Source organism: Mugil cephalus, chromosome 17, assembly GCF_022458985.1.
Source record: "Mugil cephalus isolate CIBA_MC_2020 chromosome 17, CIBA_Mcephalus_1.1, whole genome shotgun sequence".
Lineage (NCBI taxonomy): Eukaryota > Metazoa > Chordata > Actinopteri > Mugiliformes > Mugilidae > Mugil > Mugil cephalus.
In genome coordinates, this window is record NC_061786.1 from 17,729,341 (window position 1) to 17,746,554 (window position 17,214).

Genomic DNA, 17,214 nt, shown 5'->3' on the forward strand with positions numbered 1-17,214 from the left:
CTGTAGCTGCTTTAAACGTTCATGCTGGTTTCGATAGAGTTTTGTAAATGACCCCTGTCCATCTCCTACAGTGAGCCTGGGACCTCATGTAGGCGTCCCGGCTTCTTTCACGCCATGTGGATGGTGGTGACGTGTGCGTGGGTTATCTGGAGAACACATGGCACCGCGATGCAAGGAATAGTTGCTTTGGTCTGCGCCAATCTCCATGTGGAGGTTCTGCCTAAATCCCAGAGGAGCGTGACATCCCAGCGCCATCATTCACTGCACAGGTTCAACAGTGGCAAAGAGTACAGAGGACTCTGTTAAATAAACAAACTTAGTTTAATGGCAAAATCCATGTAAACCTAACTAACAATAGATAACAGTCATGCAGTTGGTTTACTAAAGTGGACACTTTTTTTTTTTTTTTTTTTTTTTAACCGCTTACAAACTCAGCTTTTACAATCGTGAGATTATAGTATCTCATGCTCCGCTTGAGTCTGGAGTCGAGCCATTTTTAGATCGAGTCACGGCTCAGTCAGGTCTAAAGTGTAGAGCCTCATTTTTGTGGTTGGAGTCTGACTCAAATCTTTAGTTTCACCTCTCCACTTCCCAGCCCAGTCAAAACCCACTTCTAGTAACAACAATCTTAATTCGATTCAACAGCTCATCACCCGCTGCTGGTAAAGTTTACCAAAGAAAAAAAAAATATAAGAAGTCTCATATTGAAACAGCACACGGTGCGGGCACACCGGGTCTCTCTCTGTTGATGTAGTAATACGCAGACGCCGGAATTACTCAAGGCCTTTTTTCGTGTGAAATTACGCTCTAGCCTTATTCTTTTCTCCCACCCCCTCTCTCTCTCTACCTGCGCATGTCGCGGCAGGTTAGCAGGTGAGGCTCGAGGGGGCGAGCGCTCAGGCAGGAGCGAGCTTGATGGGTTTCATCTCGGGCCTTATCTCGACGGAAGACTTTTGCCTTGAGAAATAAGAGCGGGAGTCGGACGCGGGGTTGATCCGATCCCATGTGGTGCTTTTTACGGTCAAATTCCCAAATCAGGTGAAGCCTCAGCGTGTGCTCCTGAGGGAATCCAGCGTCGGCTCCCGTCACTTCTTTTATACGAGTCGGAGCGTGCGCACACATGCGCTTCGTATATATAAATATATATAAATATAGGTGCGTGTTACTGTGCATGGTTTCTGTGTGCTCTTTCCTAGTGAGTGGGTGTGAGATCTGTGGTTTCTCACAGTCAGTTCTTATCTTCGTCTCTCTGAGCCTCAGCCAGCAGATCATTGTGAAATACGCACACACACACACACAGAGAAAGAAAGAGGGAGGCACAGATACAGAGTTCACTTTTAACTATTCCCTGCCCTCCCAAGGCCAGATATCTAGGCCTTGTTTACACCTCAAACAGTAAAATGATACAGTCCTGGTTATATTAGCCGGAGTGTGACTTAAGTCCACTCTCTGTGTCACTATGTCTCTCTGTTTCTTTGCCTTTCAAGCACTCGGTCGCTCCTTTTTTCTTTTTCTTTTTTTTTCCGCCTTGAAGTAGGTTGTACCTTATCTCTGCATCGCTGTTTCGTAATTTTCATTGTGTTCATCAAAATCATGTGACTGAGTCCGATAGCAGATACGGGGCGATCTGTTTGTGTGCGCGGCGCAGCAGACTTGGCCTCAGCACAAGACAGAGCGAGGACTTCCTGTCAAACTATCACTGATGTCATCTGTCGTCTGCTTCTACCTCTGAAAAAAAAGGCCCCGGGTGACTCAGAGCGGCTGGTTAGTCAACTCTTCAGGTCTATCGCGGCCCAATAAATACACGTAGGCGGTGAGGGGTGTTGGAGTGTGTTTATTTTCTGCCGTGTGCGGTGTGCGCTGAGGTCATGCGCATCGGGAGTTGAGCTGGTGAGAAACTGAAAACTGCGTTCAAGAAGTGAGAATGAGATTGTTTTCCATCGCCGGTGCCACCAGAGGAAACAGATGCTGCAAAAACAAAACCGAGAGTCATGTGTGGGGAAACGTGCTGTTTTTAGCTGCAGCACGGTTCAGTGACTTAACGCTAACCTCTTTGTCGTACAGAGAGAAGCACACGGGCGAGGAGTTAGCGAGCCGTGCGGCCTCTTCTGCGTGTGACATGAACTGTAAAGTCTGTCAAACTGCCACATCTAGGAAGAATAAGATGTGAAATGAAATGTAGTAAAAGGAAGAGCAAGAAGTGACTGATGGTGGAGGTTTTTACAGGCCACGGACCCTCAAACTGACCTACCTACTATATGTGTTCCACGTTAAACTCGGCCTAGTGCTATTCATAAATATACAGTATCATTAGTTAATATTAAGCTAACCTTTACCCCTTAACTCAAATATGTTGGATTCGTGTTAATGTGCATTTAAAGACATTTAAATTTGTGGTGGGAAAGTTAAAAATATATATAAAAAACGTCTAATCAACCTAAGATTTTGCAGCCCTCCCTGCAGTGCTTCCGCAGCCCCTTTAAGGGTCACAGACCCCCCCGTTGAAGACCTATGCTCTAGATGACGACGGAAAAGGTCAAATTAGTACTTGAACTAACCAGATTGTCTATATTTTGTCTTAACCGTGAACCATCGCACAGTTCAGTTGTACGAGAGCCTCCTTCTGGTTTTACACACAACTAAAAACAGTCTGAACCCCAGTGAAGTGTGATCAGATAAACACATCACGCTGTTTTTCTTACTCACTGAGACTCTTGTTGGCCTCGCACTGAGCACAAGAAGTGGATATTCGAGCGTAGATGTTGTGCTGCAGTCGGTGGCGTCTCCCTGCTGTTTTGTTGTAGCTCGTCGGGCCAAATCTACAAAAAAAGCCAGAGCCATGTGGTAATAATCTGGGATTATTTAGTAAACTCTCAGTTAGCGCTTCAAGTCAAAATGTAGAACAGGTGTCGTTCTTGCTAATCGAGGCCGCACCTCCCGTCCCGGGCCGTGATGTTGCAAGTCGCGAGACGAGGAAGACTTAAGTGGTTCAGCACTCAGAGGGTGACTCACTCGGCCCAGTGGACCAGAAACCCAAAGCACAACAGTGTCAGGTTCGGGTCTGGCTCTCCCATTGGCCTGGTCTCCCCCCCCTCTTGTCTCCCGTCTCCACCGGGGCCTGTGCGCCTCCTTAGGAAAAAGTCATCACTTGTCCATTAGCGCGGGGCTCAGCTAGAGTTTAGTGGCTTTGTGTTTGTTTTTCTGTCACACTAAGGAGTGGAAGGGCGTGTTTCCACAACCTGTCAGACGGCCATCAGCGGCGCTCTCCTCTGAAGCCTCCTCCGCTCGGCGCATATGTGTTTCTTCTCCTCCTTTCTTTTACAGGTCAGGGGTTGCCACTTAGCCCCCCCCCGGAAAAGAAAAGCCACATGTGACACCGGATCCAGTCACGGCTAATGGTCATTACTCGGCAGAGCTGTGTGTCACAGCGTCAGCCGCCGAGATAATAGCGCCGTGGAGCGCTAGCGAAACCGCAGGATCAGGGAGTGTTTAAGGCTGTTGTCTTTGTTGATCTGCAATCAGTCTGACTGTGACACATAGTGCCCAAGACCTACAAAGATAAGGCCTGCTGTTTGCAGCACAGGAAAAAAAAAAAACTGCATCAGGTGTTACATAAACTTAGATTAGAGTGACACTATTACTAGTATGTAGGAGGCTGACAGTCATTGCTGTAGCATGCACGCAGGGACAAAACACCAATACAGCCCGATAATAATAAGAAAGCTACAGTCGAGGTCGTGTTTGACTGTACTCATTGTTGAAGGCTCAGGTTTTTCACGCATTTAAGTAGTGGGTGTTCCACTTTCTCCGTCACTCGCTCTCAGTAATCTGTGTTGTTTTGTATTCAAGAAGGTAAACTTCCCAAACAGTGGAATACACACATGGAAGGCTGATAATAGCCAGGAAGGGATTAGAGATGGGATGAGAAGACACAAATTATGAAACACCTCTCTATAATTACCTGAAGAACATCTGTATTTAGGAAAAACAAGACTCTTAGCCACCTGCTAACCCCCCCCCACCACCACCACCACCCCACGAACAAATCGCGCACGCAGAGAGAGAGAGAGAGGCTGACGGTGTGCTTTCGCTGCGCCGAGCCGGAGAGGGACCTTTAGCAGGAGGGTTACGAGCCTGTCCTGTAACAGCGAGGTCAAAGGTTTGAGCGCTGCGACGGACGCACGTCCATGTCTTAGCGTGAGGCTGTGCAGTGGTCACAGGTTGACTCAGTGTGGGGAAGAATGAAGGACATTAAAGCATGTTGTGATAATTCTGCTGGGAAACTTTTGGACCTGACATTCGTGCGGATGTTGCTTAGACGTGAATCCCTCCCCATGGCAATGGCAATCCCACAGGAGAATGTAGAAGCTAATGACTCAACTCAAATAAACATGAAAAACAGCACCTCTGGCCTTCAAATTCACCAGATCCCAAACTGGTCAAGTATCAGTGGGATGATCCACCATAGAGGCCCCTCCCCTCAACCCATAGGACCCAAAGACCCCCCCCTCCCCCCCCCCTCCACTAACAACATCCTGTCACCAGACACCCAGAAGGTTCATCCTCTGATGAGTCACAACTGTCTCTGAGGCACAAAGAAGACCCACACCATGTTGAGAAGGTGGTCATAATCTTATGCTTGATCGCCGGTTTTCCCATCCTCACACCAAATCAAACATTTTTCAAGTTTTTCGTTCATGCCTCGTTTGTACCTTCCCCGGATGTTTCCGATGCAGCTTTTCCTCTGGTTATTCGAGCCCGAATGAGGTTAATCGTGCTTCTGCTTTCCACACACAAAGCCACCTCTGAATGGCCTCCAGCCTAACCCCTTCACTCGGCGTTGACCTCGGCCCTTGTTTGGTGACTAATTACTTCTCCCACAACACCTGTCATAGCGCACCGACGCGCGCGCACACGCGCACGGCGACGCAGGCCTGGCCGTGCAGCTCTCAGCTGTGAGCGCAGATAAGGGACAGTTAGCACATCAGCACTATTTGCTCACCTCTTTCTCAAACAAGGCGGCAAACCTTCCCCAGATAGCACAATTACAAAGTGTACATGCATTCTCTTGCTCAACGCCGCGGGTTAAAGGTGAACGGAGATTGGGTACTGGGACCGCGCGCTCGCCTTAACCTGTTGTGCAGGAAGCGCAGAGAGAACCGCAGGCGCGATCCGTGCCACTGCAACTGTCTCCATGTTGGAAAGTAAGCTGTTGTCAAACGCGATGAAGTAATGGAAGTTTTTTTTTTTTCTCTTTTTCTGTGTGTGTGTTTTTTTTCTTCTTCTTCTTTTATCAGCACGTATCAAAGAGCACACGACCCCCTCCATCCGCCACCTTCGCAGGTTCAGAAACCCACTTCCTGGTACGTCTCAAGGTGCCTCTGTGCACACACACCGCACAAACAGGAAACAGCCCTCTTTCATGTGCCTCACGCTGCACGCAGAGTAGGTTCTTCTGAAGACGGTGCAGCAGCAGCAGCAGCAGCAGAGGAAGGTCCTTCTCACCTGGTTTAGAAACCTCTTCTTCGAAATTCTTCTTCTCCTCTGATCTAAACCCACTATTTACCCCCGTCACGTTGCTTTTGAACTTGCCGGAACAGATTTTTTATTATTAATACCAGAAAGCTTATATTCTCGCCAGTTAGCGGCATCACTTTTCTTGGGATTACTCAAATAAATCCCCAAGTCTTTTATTTTTTTATCTTTTGGTAAAGGTAGCGATGCATGAAAAGTCACAAATACGCAAGAGCTGTTTGGAAATTCTCGCTCAAGTCATAAAGCGTGATGCTGATAAAAAACAACGTTCGCTATGTTTTGGTCTGCGATGCATTTACAGCTCATGCTGCCAAGTGTGTTGTTGATCATCGCCTCTGGTTTTTCAGTTCCTCGTCCACATGTTTTGAGAATGAGGCAATACGAAGCAGTGAGTAATCGAGCCCGGGCGTTAGTCATAACCAACTGAGAGTATCAAGAGAAGGAACCTGCTTCCTGCCCTCTCGCTGTTAACGCCATAGATGCTACGCTCGAGGTAGAACCAGGTTCTCTCGGCGGAGGCCCGGGCGGCGTGCACAGAGATGGGTTTGTTGGGGCGGGTGGACGGATGGAGGAAGGGAAGGGAAGGGAAGGGAGCAAAGACAAGAATCTAGAGGGCCCGGAGTTCTCGGGAATGAAGCAGCACGGAGGCCTCCACGGGTCAGCCGCGATGGGTCAGCACCCGCCATTGTATGGAGGGAAAGGGAGTTCCTGTCCCAGCTTTCTTGCAACGTGAGAGAACATAAACATGGACGGGACGGAAGTGTCCACAGAGCGAGGAAAAGCAGAAGCACTGCGGATGTTGAGCGGAGTTCACGAAGGGGAAGCTGCGCCGTGTTGTTGTTGCTGAAATCGAACACCGCTCTGCTTGTGTTCAAAATTGAGAGAGTTATCTGCGTAGTAAAAATATAAACGAGGGGGCACTTTTTAATAACCTCCGCCGAACCGTCTGCGCCTCAACCGCTTATCCCACTCTTACCAAGAACATCCTTACGTGGTTATCGATAGATCAGCGTTGACGTAACCTCCGGATCAGGTCGTAACCTCGGCTAATCGCTTTTTTTTATTTTTTTTTATTTTATTATTCTTGGAAACGTTACGGTTACATCACCCCCCTGATCAATACTTTCAGCTGAAAGCGGTAGTCTCTGTGTAACCAAACCTGCCCGATCAGACTTTGATTATCCCCGGGTCAGTGGCCCCTGACGGACGTCTGAGCCGCTCGCCAATCAACATGCGCGGCGGTGAAACTCCCTCTCTGCATTATGCACAGAGAGAGAGGCACAGATTTGTATCTGTGAATGTGGCGTTCATTCATGTAAAGCAGGAGCCTTGTGTGTGTGACTGGCGTGGAGTTGAATCAAGTTTGGTGTGTTTTTTTGTTGTTGTTGTTTTTTAGGCTTCATGTCTCGACATCTGTTGCTCAATTATTATACTATTAGAGGTTCCTGTTTACTGTGTGCAGAAGGATGTACCAACTACTATTAATAGGGCAGATAAAACCGATGATTATAATAAAAGACTATTTTTCTCTCGATTTCTAATGCCGTGCACCCGAGAGTTTGGTCACATTGTCGAAACAGGCTCTTGTATCAGAAATTCCAAGCAACTCGACCGATACTCATGAGTTTTTAAGTTTAATCTTTATCACAGAAGCGACTCGTAAAACAACAACTTAATACACAAGCTTAACTTTTCCAAAAATACGGGGTTTATTGACTTAACTGCAATCAATACTTACAAAAAGAGAAGGAACAAACGAAAAAAAAAAAAACGAAACAGGTTTTCATATCACAGAAATTACTGTAGTGAAAAAACATGGCTGAAAAAATACATTCAACAGTTTTACTTTCTTTGTGTCAGAATCTGTTCACCGCTTCCAAACACGTGAAGGCAACACTGAACACGTGACTTTTAAAAAGAAAAAAAAAAATAATAGCAATAAACTGTCCTCCATTATCAAATGTAAAAGGCAGAGAAGCCTTAGCTACCTGGAATGTATTCAAACGAGGCACTTTCCGCTGGTCAAGAGAGATTAGGAGGAGGGCGGTGGGGGTGTGGGGTTGGGGGGGGGTTGGGTTTGCGGGAGGGGGGCGGGAGGGACGAGCAAGTGCATCAAGCATCCGATCAAATTAAAATAACTTTCCTCAACCCATTTGGTCACAGCTATTGCTTGTTAATAACAGACTGGGAGGTGGGGAGGGGGAGGTGTGGGGTTGGGGGGGGGGGGGGGGGGGGCGTCGCAAACATAACCAGTCTTCTAACTTCTCTGAACCAGTCATGTGAGAGTTTCTTTTACCATCAAATCAAACCCAAGTACTGTGAGAATACTTTGTTTTTTTCTTCAAAAGTGGGGACAAGATCCGGTACAAACAAAAACAAGTACAAAAAAATAAAAAAGTTGAATTAATGTAATAACAGTTAGCTACTGTTACTGTCAGATTATTGTAAGGCGTGAAGGGGTGGGAGGAGGGGAGAGGGGGGGGGCGTCAGGAATGAATTCAAGCTAGTTTAGATGGAATTGCAGTCCAATAAGAGGGAGTAAGAAAAAAAAAAGAAGTACAATAAATAATCAAAACGCAAAACACCTTTTTTTGCATTTTTTTTTGCTTTAAATTAAGTTTCATTTTGTGTAGTTGCAGAACAAAAGTCATTGAAGTACAATATATTAAACTGTGAAAAAAAGGAAAAAACTGACAAAAACGTCTTCACAATCTTTAGATTAATATGGAAGATCATAATTTAACATAAAAGAAAATATATTCTATTGTTCATTATCCAGATAAATACAAAAAACAAAATTAACAAAAAAATGCATATGATCACCAATAAATATGTTCTGATAAGTTAAATAAGCAGTGACACGCAAACCTTCTGTTTGGAAAGTTTCTCAAATAATAATAACCGTAATAATAACATTAATAAAAAATAATTATCAAATAAAGGAAGCAAAAAAAAGGGAAAAAAAGGGATGTAATGAGTACAGAGTGCTCCTCTGAGCGCGTTCTACAGGTGGAGATGGGGGGAGAAGGGGGAGGAGCAGGGAGTAAAGTAAAATAGCTTGGAGATCCGATCTTGTAAAGTCGAAGGATGTACAACTGCACCATGGGAATGCTGGAATTCCCCAGATCGGTGAGGATGAAGAGGAGGGCGGGATAAAGTCTTACAGGTATAATGATCAGTTTGATATCGACTTCCTTCCCAGCACAAAAAAAATAAAAAATAAAAAAAGAAAGAGCCAGTGACCAGCAACAGGAGGAGAAACTCAGGAGGAGGAGGAGGAGGAGGAGGAGGAGGAGGAAGAGGAGGGGGAGGGCGAGGGAGAGGGGGACATAACCAACTTCCAGTTCAAAGTCCTTCCTGCAGACTCACCCAGTTCACAATTACATAGGACGGGGCTTGAGAAGAACCGTGACCAGGGGTGGAGAAAGAGGGGAGGGGGGGGGGGGCAAATGAGAAAGAACCAAAAAACAAACAGTAGTCCATTCACCCTAAACACATGCAGAAACCACCCCAGGCACTTTTTAAACTCCTTTTTCTTTTTCTTTAAAAAAACTATTCATATATTTTCAGGGTCTGTTTTTTTTTTTTTCCAACCCCATCTCCTCCGTTTGTCTTAACTCAGTCTGTAAAAACGTCTGCGGTAGAGCTACAGTTACGTTAGTGAGCACCCTCTAGCTAGCTCAGGGGAAGTGGTATCATCAGGTAGAGAGGGAGGGAGGAGGGAGGGAGGGAGGTGGGTGAGGTGGGGGGGCAGGGAGGGCAAGGGGGCAGGGGGCTAGTGCAATGCACTCCCCTTTCCAAGGCCACTTGTGCTGCTACACATTCAAGAACAAATGAAGAAGAAAGAAAAAAAAAAATAAACAAGTGGCACCTGGCAAAACAGTCAATTCTTGTTCTTGATTTTTCATTGTTCAATTTCCTCTCCGTTTTTGGCACTATGACACATGGCAGGGTGCTGTTTTTTTTCTTTCTTTTTTTTTTTTGTAAAGAACTTGCTGCTGTGCAGATGAACCGGGATGAAATGATAATTTGAGAATTCCCTTAACTGATTACATCCTTACAACGCTAACGAGGAGCTAATGCAGTATTTTTCGTGTAAGGGAAAGGCTGGGGAGCTCGAGAAAAAAGGGCAGAGGTAGAGGGGAGTGCCATGCTCTCTTTGCGTCAAAGTCACTGGTGGGTGCGTGGGAAGGGTGGGTGGCGAGGCGGGGGCGGGGGTCTAGTCGTCGGAGATGGAGAGGCGGCTGAAGATGGGAAGGCGGCGGGTGGTGTCCAGCGTTGGGGACTCGGAGCCGCACAGGCTGCCGCCGGAGCTGCTCTGGTACCCCTCTTGGTCTGACAGAGAGTCCGGGGGGCTGGATGGAGACTCGAACATCTGCGGGGACTCCAGCATTGGTCTGAAATAGCAAGACCGGGTTGTTGGAGAGGGAGGTGCAGGGGCGTTGGGCTCTGTGCTCATGGGGCCGCCGCCGAGGCTGGGCCCGAACAGGTTGGCCAGCTCCTGGCTGGAGTAGGTGAAGGGGTTGCAGCTGGGCCAGTCGGGGACCTCGTCCGGGAAGAACATGGGCGGCGGGGTGACCGAGGTCGGGCTGTCCCTCAGCCCGGCGGAGCTGGAGAAGCCCGCGAAGCTGTAGCTGTGCTGCAGCCGGGGCCTGTCCATCTTGTTGGAAGAGTTCAGCGGGGAGGACTGCTGCGGGGGTCCGCGGCGCTCCTCGGCGTTGTGGATGAAGTGGCAGCGGGGCCCGTAGGGGCAGAAGCCGATGGTGTGGAAGGTGCGGCACAGCTCGGTCTTGTATTTGGGGTGGCGGCTCAGGCTGCGCAGTTCGTGGATCCCGTGGGCGAACTGGCACTTGTCGCCGTACTTGCAGGAACCGTTCTCCTCGAAGGGCCGGCAAAGCTCCGTCTTGTAGCGGCTGGAGTTCACTTGGCTGCTGCTGCTGCCGCCGGTGGGGCTGGCAGGGCCCAGGCACTTGTTGATGAGCCTCTCGCCCGTCTCAGAGAAGGAGCGGTCCCGCAGGCGGTTCTCCTTGTTGTTGTTGTTGCTGCTGCTGCTGCTGCTGGCATTGCCAACCCCTGAGATGAGTGAGGAGTGGTCGGCCGCCTTCAGGCTGTTCAGGAACTGATTCTGGCTGAACTTTGTGCTGCTGACAGAGTGCCGCCGCTGGTACACGCCTCCCACTGAGGGAGACCCCACCGCCTTCCTGTCCAGCAGGGCTCCGGCGGGGCTGGAGATGGGCACGTTGGTGCCAGTGCAAGGGACAGACATGGGATGAGGGGGGACCAGGTTGCTGTTGTAGCTGAGCAGTTTGTTGTTCTGGAGGAAAACAAAACAAAGAAGAAGGGGGGGGGGGGGGGGGGGAAAAAAAAAGAAGAAGAAAAAAATGTTATTATTAGGGCACACATGCAACAGATAGCTGCATCAGTGGCAGATCCGACACCGGTGGGAAAACGACGGGGTTGAAAAAGCCTACACCTCCTATTGCATGACTTTGTTCTTTTTGGCTCGGACAGCAGAAGCGGATACAGGCCTATAGAACAGCAGCTGGTTTGGCATGTTGCCTCGGTTAGGAATGTGTGCCTGTTTAGTAAATGGAGCAGCAGCAGCACATGAGAGGCCTGTGGGCTGCCAGTGGCTTCACAGAGGCTGCATCATTTGAAAGATAATGAAAGTGGCAAAAAAGGCGTCCAGCTGCATTACAAGAGAAACCTGATCTGCCTCTCAATACACTTCCAAACTAAGGGGAGACGACCGGTTATAGTCACTGATTTACATTTAAAAAAAGAAAGAAAGAAAGAAAGAAAACGCACCAGCGCATAAGAAGGGTGAGGTAAAAAAAAAAGTACATTAAAATAGGGGGCGCTTTAAGACAAATCTGATAACATGGGAAAACTTATTCAAACCGAAACCACGGCGGCGAGATATTTATTTACCCAGCAAATATTAAAGGCTGAGGACAGGGTGGTCATATGAGCGGTTTTACTGGAGCAAAGAGTGCATAAAAAAAACAAAAAAAAAAAAACAAAGTCAGACAAATCTGGTCAATGATTAGCGAGAGCATGTGGCTGCAGCGAGGAGGAAAAAAAGTGGCGCAAAACGGCTCTAATTAAAAACAACAACTAATAATAGTTTTAAAAAGCGACAGATTGAGAGAATGCGGCTTTAAAAAAAGAAGATCCGACAGCGAACAGCTCAGAAAGAAGAAGAAAAAAAAACAGCAAAAAAAAAAAAGTTTAGCTGATGTGGCACATGTTGAATGCGAGAATAAAGTGGCGTTTTCGGCTTCAGAAAACTTAACAGGTCGCGGTCCTGACGCGAAGCCGCTGCACGGTGGGGTGGGAGAGAAACGACGAGGGACGCGAAGAGGGGGACAAAAAAAAACAAACAAAAACAAAACGAACAAGCGCACAATTAAACTGGAAGCGGAAAAAGGCGAGTAAACAGAGCCGAGGCAGCAGAAAGGCCGCGGGCATGCAGCGCTTCATTCCTCCACAGCGGCTGCTAACAGGCTAACGAGACCCCCGCACACAACTCCACGACTCAACGAGCAGCGGGACTAAGGGGCTGGGAAATAAGTAAATAAATAACTAACTAAACAAATAAATAAGGAAGGAAAGGTAGAAAGAAAGACAAAAAAAAAAAAAAAAGTTGAGTTTACCTTGTTCATAACGTCGAAGTCGAAGAAAGGCGACACCACGGCTGTGGTCATCTTTGCAAGCGACCGGGATCAAGTCAAAAGTAGTTAAATATATATATATGTGTGTATATATATATATATATTTATATATACACACACAAAAAAAAAACAACAACAACAACAAACAGACTGCGCTTGCTGGAAAAGTTGCGCAGGTCTGCGGAGTTTCTGATTTGCAGCTTCTGTCCGTGTGTGTGGTGTGTGTGTGTGTATATGTGTGTGCGTATGTTTGGACCCTGCAGACTCCCCCTCTGCCCTGAACCAGCTCCGGCATTTGCTTTTTAAACTTGAGCAGGAGGAGCCTGGTAGAGCTGGGCGTTAACTTTCTGTAACTTTTTTTTTTTTTTTTTTTTTTTTTTCTGTTGTTGAAAGTTCTAACCCCTTCCTCTTCTGTTCTGCAGCAGGGGAAAAAAAAACTTGCACTGGTTTGTCTGTTTGTTTGAGAATTACTACACTCACTAGACGCGCTTGTGAACACTTCAGGCTTTTTTTTTTATTTAGGAGCAGGAATTTTTTTAAAAAAAAAAAAAAGAAAAGAAAAAACAAAGATTAGTTTATCAGGGGGGGAGCAGTGTAAACTTCACATCACAAGTTAGCTCTGTTAGGAAGGAAAAGTGTCTCAACTTTTATTTGAAGTGTTAATTTATTTACACAAAACAGCAAAAGGCTTTATTAGGCTTTATTTCCTCCTCTTTCCTTCCTCCTTCTGGGGGTTGTTTACTGGGAGGTGCTTCATTATCCTCAGGCTCTCAGCTACCATCCACTACTCTGTAATTAATTTACTCTTAATTGCTGAACTGTAACGTCACTTGTGGGACTTTCCCCCTGAATTAAACGCCTTTTAACCCCTGAATTTCCGGCCCCAGCCATGTCACACTACCTCTGCTTCCTAGCCCGCTCGGCTACGCTCACTCACTCGCTCGCTCGCTCACGTAAAAGGCCCCATAACCTGACACTCAGGAGTGATCTCACCAGATTCAGCCGCATATGAAAGAGAGGCCCCGTACTGCAGAGAGTGAAACCTATACAGGCCTATTGTGGCCCATCTTCTTCCTTCCTCTTCTGAATCCGTGACAGAGCAGCCACCGGCCATGTGCAGCGTTAATGTCAGGGTTGGGTTGCAGTAGAAAGGAGGAGATGGTGGTGGTGGTGGTGGTGTTGGAGGTGGTGGTGGAGGGGGAGAAAAGGAAAAACAAAACAAAAAAAAAAAAAGAAGTTGGGAGGAGGGGGCGATGGCGTGAGGGGGAGATTTATGGGGGACGTTTATTACTACACAGCATTGCCCCAGGGAGGTGAGGGAAGAGGGGTGGGGATAGAGAGGCAAAACATTCCCTTTCCCCTTCCTCTTCTTTTGCCTATACAGGAGCCACACAGGGGGTGGACAGCTTTGTCTCTGGCCTAGCAGCAGCAGCAGCAGCAGAGGAGCAGGAGAAGGTTGTTTTTTAAAATGTTGAGCTAAAACACAAGCCCCCCCTCTCAAAAAAAAAGTTTGCTCATCTTCAGTTTCTCATCTCAGCGGGGAGCGCTACAGGACGAGCAGATTGACTCTCGCGGAAAAACATGGAGTTATTCTGGAACCTGTCGGCGGGCAGCGAAGGGTGTTGCGTTTTTAACATAAAAAGAGTTTTACGAGGCCAGGCCTCTGTGGAGCAATCTCCCCCCCGAGTGTTTTCACAGACGACAGGGTGGGATGATAGACTTGCTGGAAATCACGTCTGCAGTTCAAAGGGCCTGTCACTGATTGATTAAGTGGATCAGATCGATTTCTGTCCCACAAAGGGAATGAATACAGCCGGGGGGAAAGTGGGAGGAGAATCGCAACTTCTCCTTTTTTTTGTTTTTGTTTGTTTGTTCTTTCTTGCAAATAAATAAATAATAATAATAATAAAAAAAAAAGTAATTCGTAGCCGCTGTGAAATGACCTGAAGGCCTCGTAATATGTGACACATTAAACGGAATCGGAGCCAGGGGTTTAAGTAAGTGCAGAAATTGCTCTCATGTGAGATGTTTGAGCAGCAGATTTGAACCCTGTAAGGTCAGCGGTTGGCTTTAGCAACAAAACACTGACTGGTGGAAACGCTGGTCCTTGGCCTGGAGAAACCTCGCAGCTATTTGCTTTAATACTCTCCGATGTATCGTGCCTGCTTGATAACTGTGCGACTCAGTCGTCCTTCCAGGTTTAGGAGGAGGCACCTGTTTCCTGCCAAAGTGAAATATATATATATATATATATATATAAAAAAATCTGCCTGCCCTCTCGGGGGATGAAGGGAGACGTGTTCCTGCTTTAAAGACGCAGACAGTAAACCTTTAACACAGTGTGCTGCTGCAGATGTTTGCACTCGCCCCATGACTCTTTCATTTTAACTAAAAGGGGTTTTGTTTGCTCAAATGCATTTCCTCATAGCGGCTTCCTCAGAGTGGCTTTTAACAGTTTGCAATTAAAAAAAAAAAAAAAAAAAGTTCCCGAAATACTTTTTATTTTTAAAGGAATCTCGGGGTGTGGACTCCTCGTCCGTCCGATTAATAGTTAATTCATTTGCGGCAGTGAATGTAGAGCAGAGGGAATAATAAGCACGTTTACATTCGTTTCGTATTCTCCTGTCGACACGGTTGACTTCTCTTGATTTCTGAGGATTTGTGCTTCTCCGGGTCAAGCCTGTCCTCCCCTTCTGTCTTTTTTTTTTTTTTTTTTCCTGGTCGGAGCTGCAGTCAGTCACTCCTCAGCCTCTGCTGTGTGGTTTGGTTTCTGTCCTCTCTGATGACCCCTCCCCAGAAGGGAGGATGGAGATAGAGCTTGAGGTCACTGATAATGTTTAAGTGGGATGACAGGATGTTAAATTCTTATCTATCCGAGCAGGAGATGAAAGAAGCCACGGAGAAAGACAACAAATTGGACGTGGTGACTTGCAGCAGCAACAGTTTGCACGTAATCCCTCCTCTTGGCCCACAGAGGGCAGAGTTCTTCACCTTCTCCGTCCTCCTGTTGCAGTGTTTTGCTGTTTACCCCTCTCTCTTTGTGCCGTATTTAAAGTGTCTACGTGTTTGTTTAAAGCATAACTTTAGAGCTGAATGGTTACACGTCGAGTGTGAACTGCTAAGATTAGACAAGCAGGTCAGCGCAGTCAAACACAGCCCCTTCCTTGTGTGGCTTTGAGGTGAATTAGGACTCAGCAACAAGCCAGCGCGTTGTGTAATCAGCCTTTTCCACTGACACACTAACTTACTGGCCCTATGTGAAGCAAAGAGACTTATCAGCTACTAAAAACACACAATTGCTCACACTAGCTGTATGGTAATCTGGAGCTGTGTTGCACCACATCCCACTCAGGGCGACCACAAGCTCATTAAACAGAGTCTTAAAGGAGGAATAAGTAGTATTTTTATAGCAGTATGGTACATAATGTGTATTCTGGGGATTGTTGATGAACACCAGTCCTCTAGAGGTTTCCACTAACTGATACGTCTGAATTTTAAAACTAAAGTGTCTGTTATGGAAAAGTCCCCCCCACGCACACACATACACACACACACACACACACACACACACACACACACACAACCTTCCATTTTCAATTCCTTAAAGCTGAGGGGTATTACTGTGTGAGCAGCTGCAAGTGGAACATCTCCTCTTCAGCAGAGTCTGGTTTCGTGTCTCGTACGTTGACGTGAAAATATGACTTTTTATCGGCATGTTTGTTTGTTTTTTTATTAGCAAACAGCGGTGGAATATCATTACTGAAAGGAGTTGTGTTCCATTTCTTTGAAGTGAAGTTGTGTGGAGGCTGGAGCCAGCAGCAACATTATAATAATTTAGACACACATGAAAAAAAATATTTAATTTAGAATATTATCAAAGCTAGATATTGGTGTCAAAGACCCTTTTCAACCTGACACAGAAATCTATGCTCTTTTCAAAGCTACCAGACTCCATCGCCAAATTTGTCAAATTTTACCTCACTGAACGGGAGAGGTGATAGACTAATGAAGCGTGACTTTGGTGTTTAAACACATTAATTAAAATCTAAAGTGATACATCAACGCACCAAAGTTACACAATAACTACTGTGTAACTTTAAGTAATCGATCAAGGAAGAGGTAAACCACAAAAATCCCCCTGTTCCACAAAGTAAAATCGCTGTTTGTGTCAATGGAGTCTGGTGTTAATGAAGAGAACTGCGATCGATGAAACGCTTTCAGTTCCCCATTGGAAAAACTCTGTCTGAGGACAAGATCAAATGTTGAGAATATTGTAAATACAGGATCTAGGATCTTAGTCACACAGCAACACCGGTGATATGCGAAGTGAAACGACTGTGTTTGAGTGTGGCGGCTTTGATGAATAATAGCTGCAGTTGCTCTTCAGAGGAGGATGTCTAACGACACTTTAAGTAATATAGATTTTTTTTGGGGGGAGCGGGGGGGCTTTTGTTCGGTCTTGTTTTGCTGCTTAACCCCGTCTACATCAGTTCTTTTGTTGTCTTCCGTGCTTCTCCAAACTTGGAAGGGGGGGGCGTGCCAACCACCATCTAAGTACCTCATTCAACCCCACTTCATAGAAACAAAGCACAGAGCAAGTGGCATCACCGCAATGGCCACTTTCATTCTTTGTTGCCACTGAAAGTATTCTTTTCTTCTTGAATAAATATGCCTTTGGCAGGCAATGCAAAGAAAATTGATATATTTCACTTTATATATTTGTAGATTAAAAAAATATATTTCCTTTACCATTACAGTAAAAATGCTATTAAAAAATGAAAACAAATGCAGTACTCGAGTAAATGTTCCCTTCCCCGCTGCATGCGTGACACATTGCAGGGATACGGCGAGTGATTCAGTTCCTATTAAAAGCCATAGATAACATAGCACTTGCGGAACTTCCTGTTTTCTGTTAGCATGTGAGCCCATCTTTCGAAACACTGACAGCTAATCGGCTCGTTGTCTGTTGGGCAATCGGCAGCCGAGCCTGAGCTAAGCGTCGTCT

The 17,214-nt window shown here is 46.4% G+C and overlaps 1 protein-coding gene and 1 long non-coding RNA gene across 3 annotated transcripts; both read right to left on the reverse strand.

The window, feature by feature from the left end:
* Nucleotides 1-1,819: 1,819 nt before the first annotated feature.
* LOC125023960 lies at nt 1,820-3,498 on the reverse strand. Of its 2 annotated transcripts, XR_007114682.1 has the most exons (4): nt 2,935-3,498; nt 2,707-2,819; nt 2,050-2,150; nt 1,820-1,968 (listed from the first exon to the last, which is right to left on the reverse strand). It is a non-coding gene; the product is annotated as an uncharacterized LOC125023960 (long non-coding RNA). The 2 variants fall into 2 exon arrangements; XR_007114681.1 differs by having other exon boundaries at nt 2,707-3,498.
* A 3,652-nt stretch (nt 3,499-7,150) lies between these two features.
* zfp36l1a (zinc finger protein 36, C3H type-like 1a) lies at nt 7,151-12,498 on the reverse strand. The gene is made up of 2 exons (XM_047610961.1): nt 12,192-12,498; nt 7,151-10,849 (listed from the first exon to the last, which is right to left on the reverse strand). The coding sequence occupies exons 1-2, from the start codon at nt 12,240-12,242 to the stop codon at nt 9,755-9,757; spliced, it is 1,146 nt and encodes a 381-aa protein (XP_047466917.1). The 5' UTR covers nt 12,243-12,498; the 3' UTR covers nt 7,151-9,754.
* Nucleotides 12,499-17,214: the final 4,716 nt, after the last annotated feature.

Bases quoted from the DNA above. Each gene is read 5' to 3' on its own strand.
- zfp36l1a (XM_047610961.1), bottom strand. From the start codon at position 12,242: ATGACCACAGCCGTGGTGTCGCCTTTCTTCGACTTCGACGTTATGAAC. The intron at 10,850-12,191 runs GTAAACTCAACT...GTTTTCCTCCAG, and splicing joins ACTTCGACGTTATGAACAAG to AACAACAAACTGCTCAGCTA.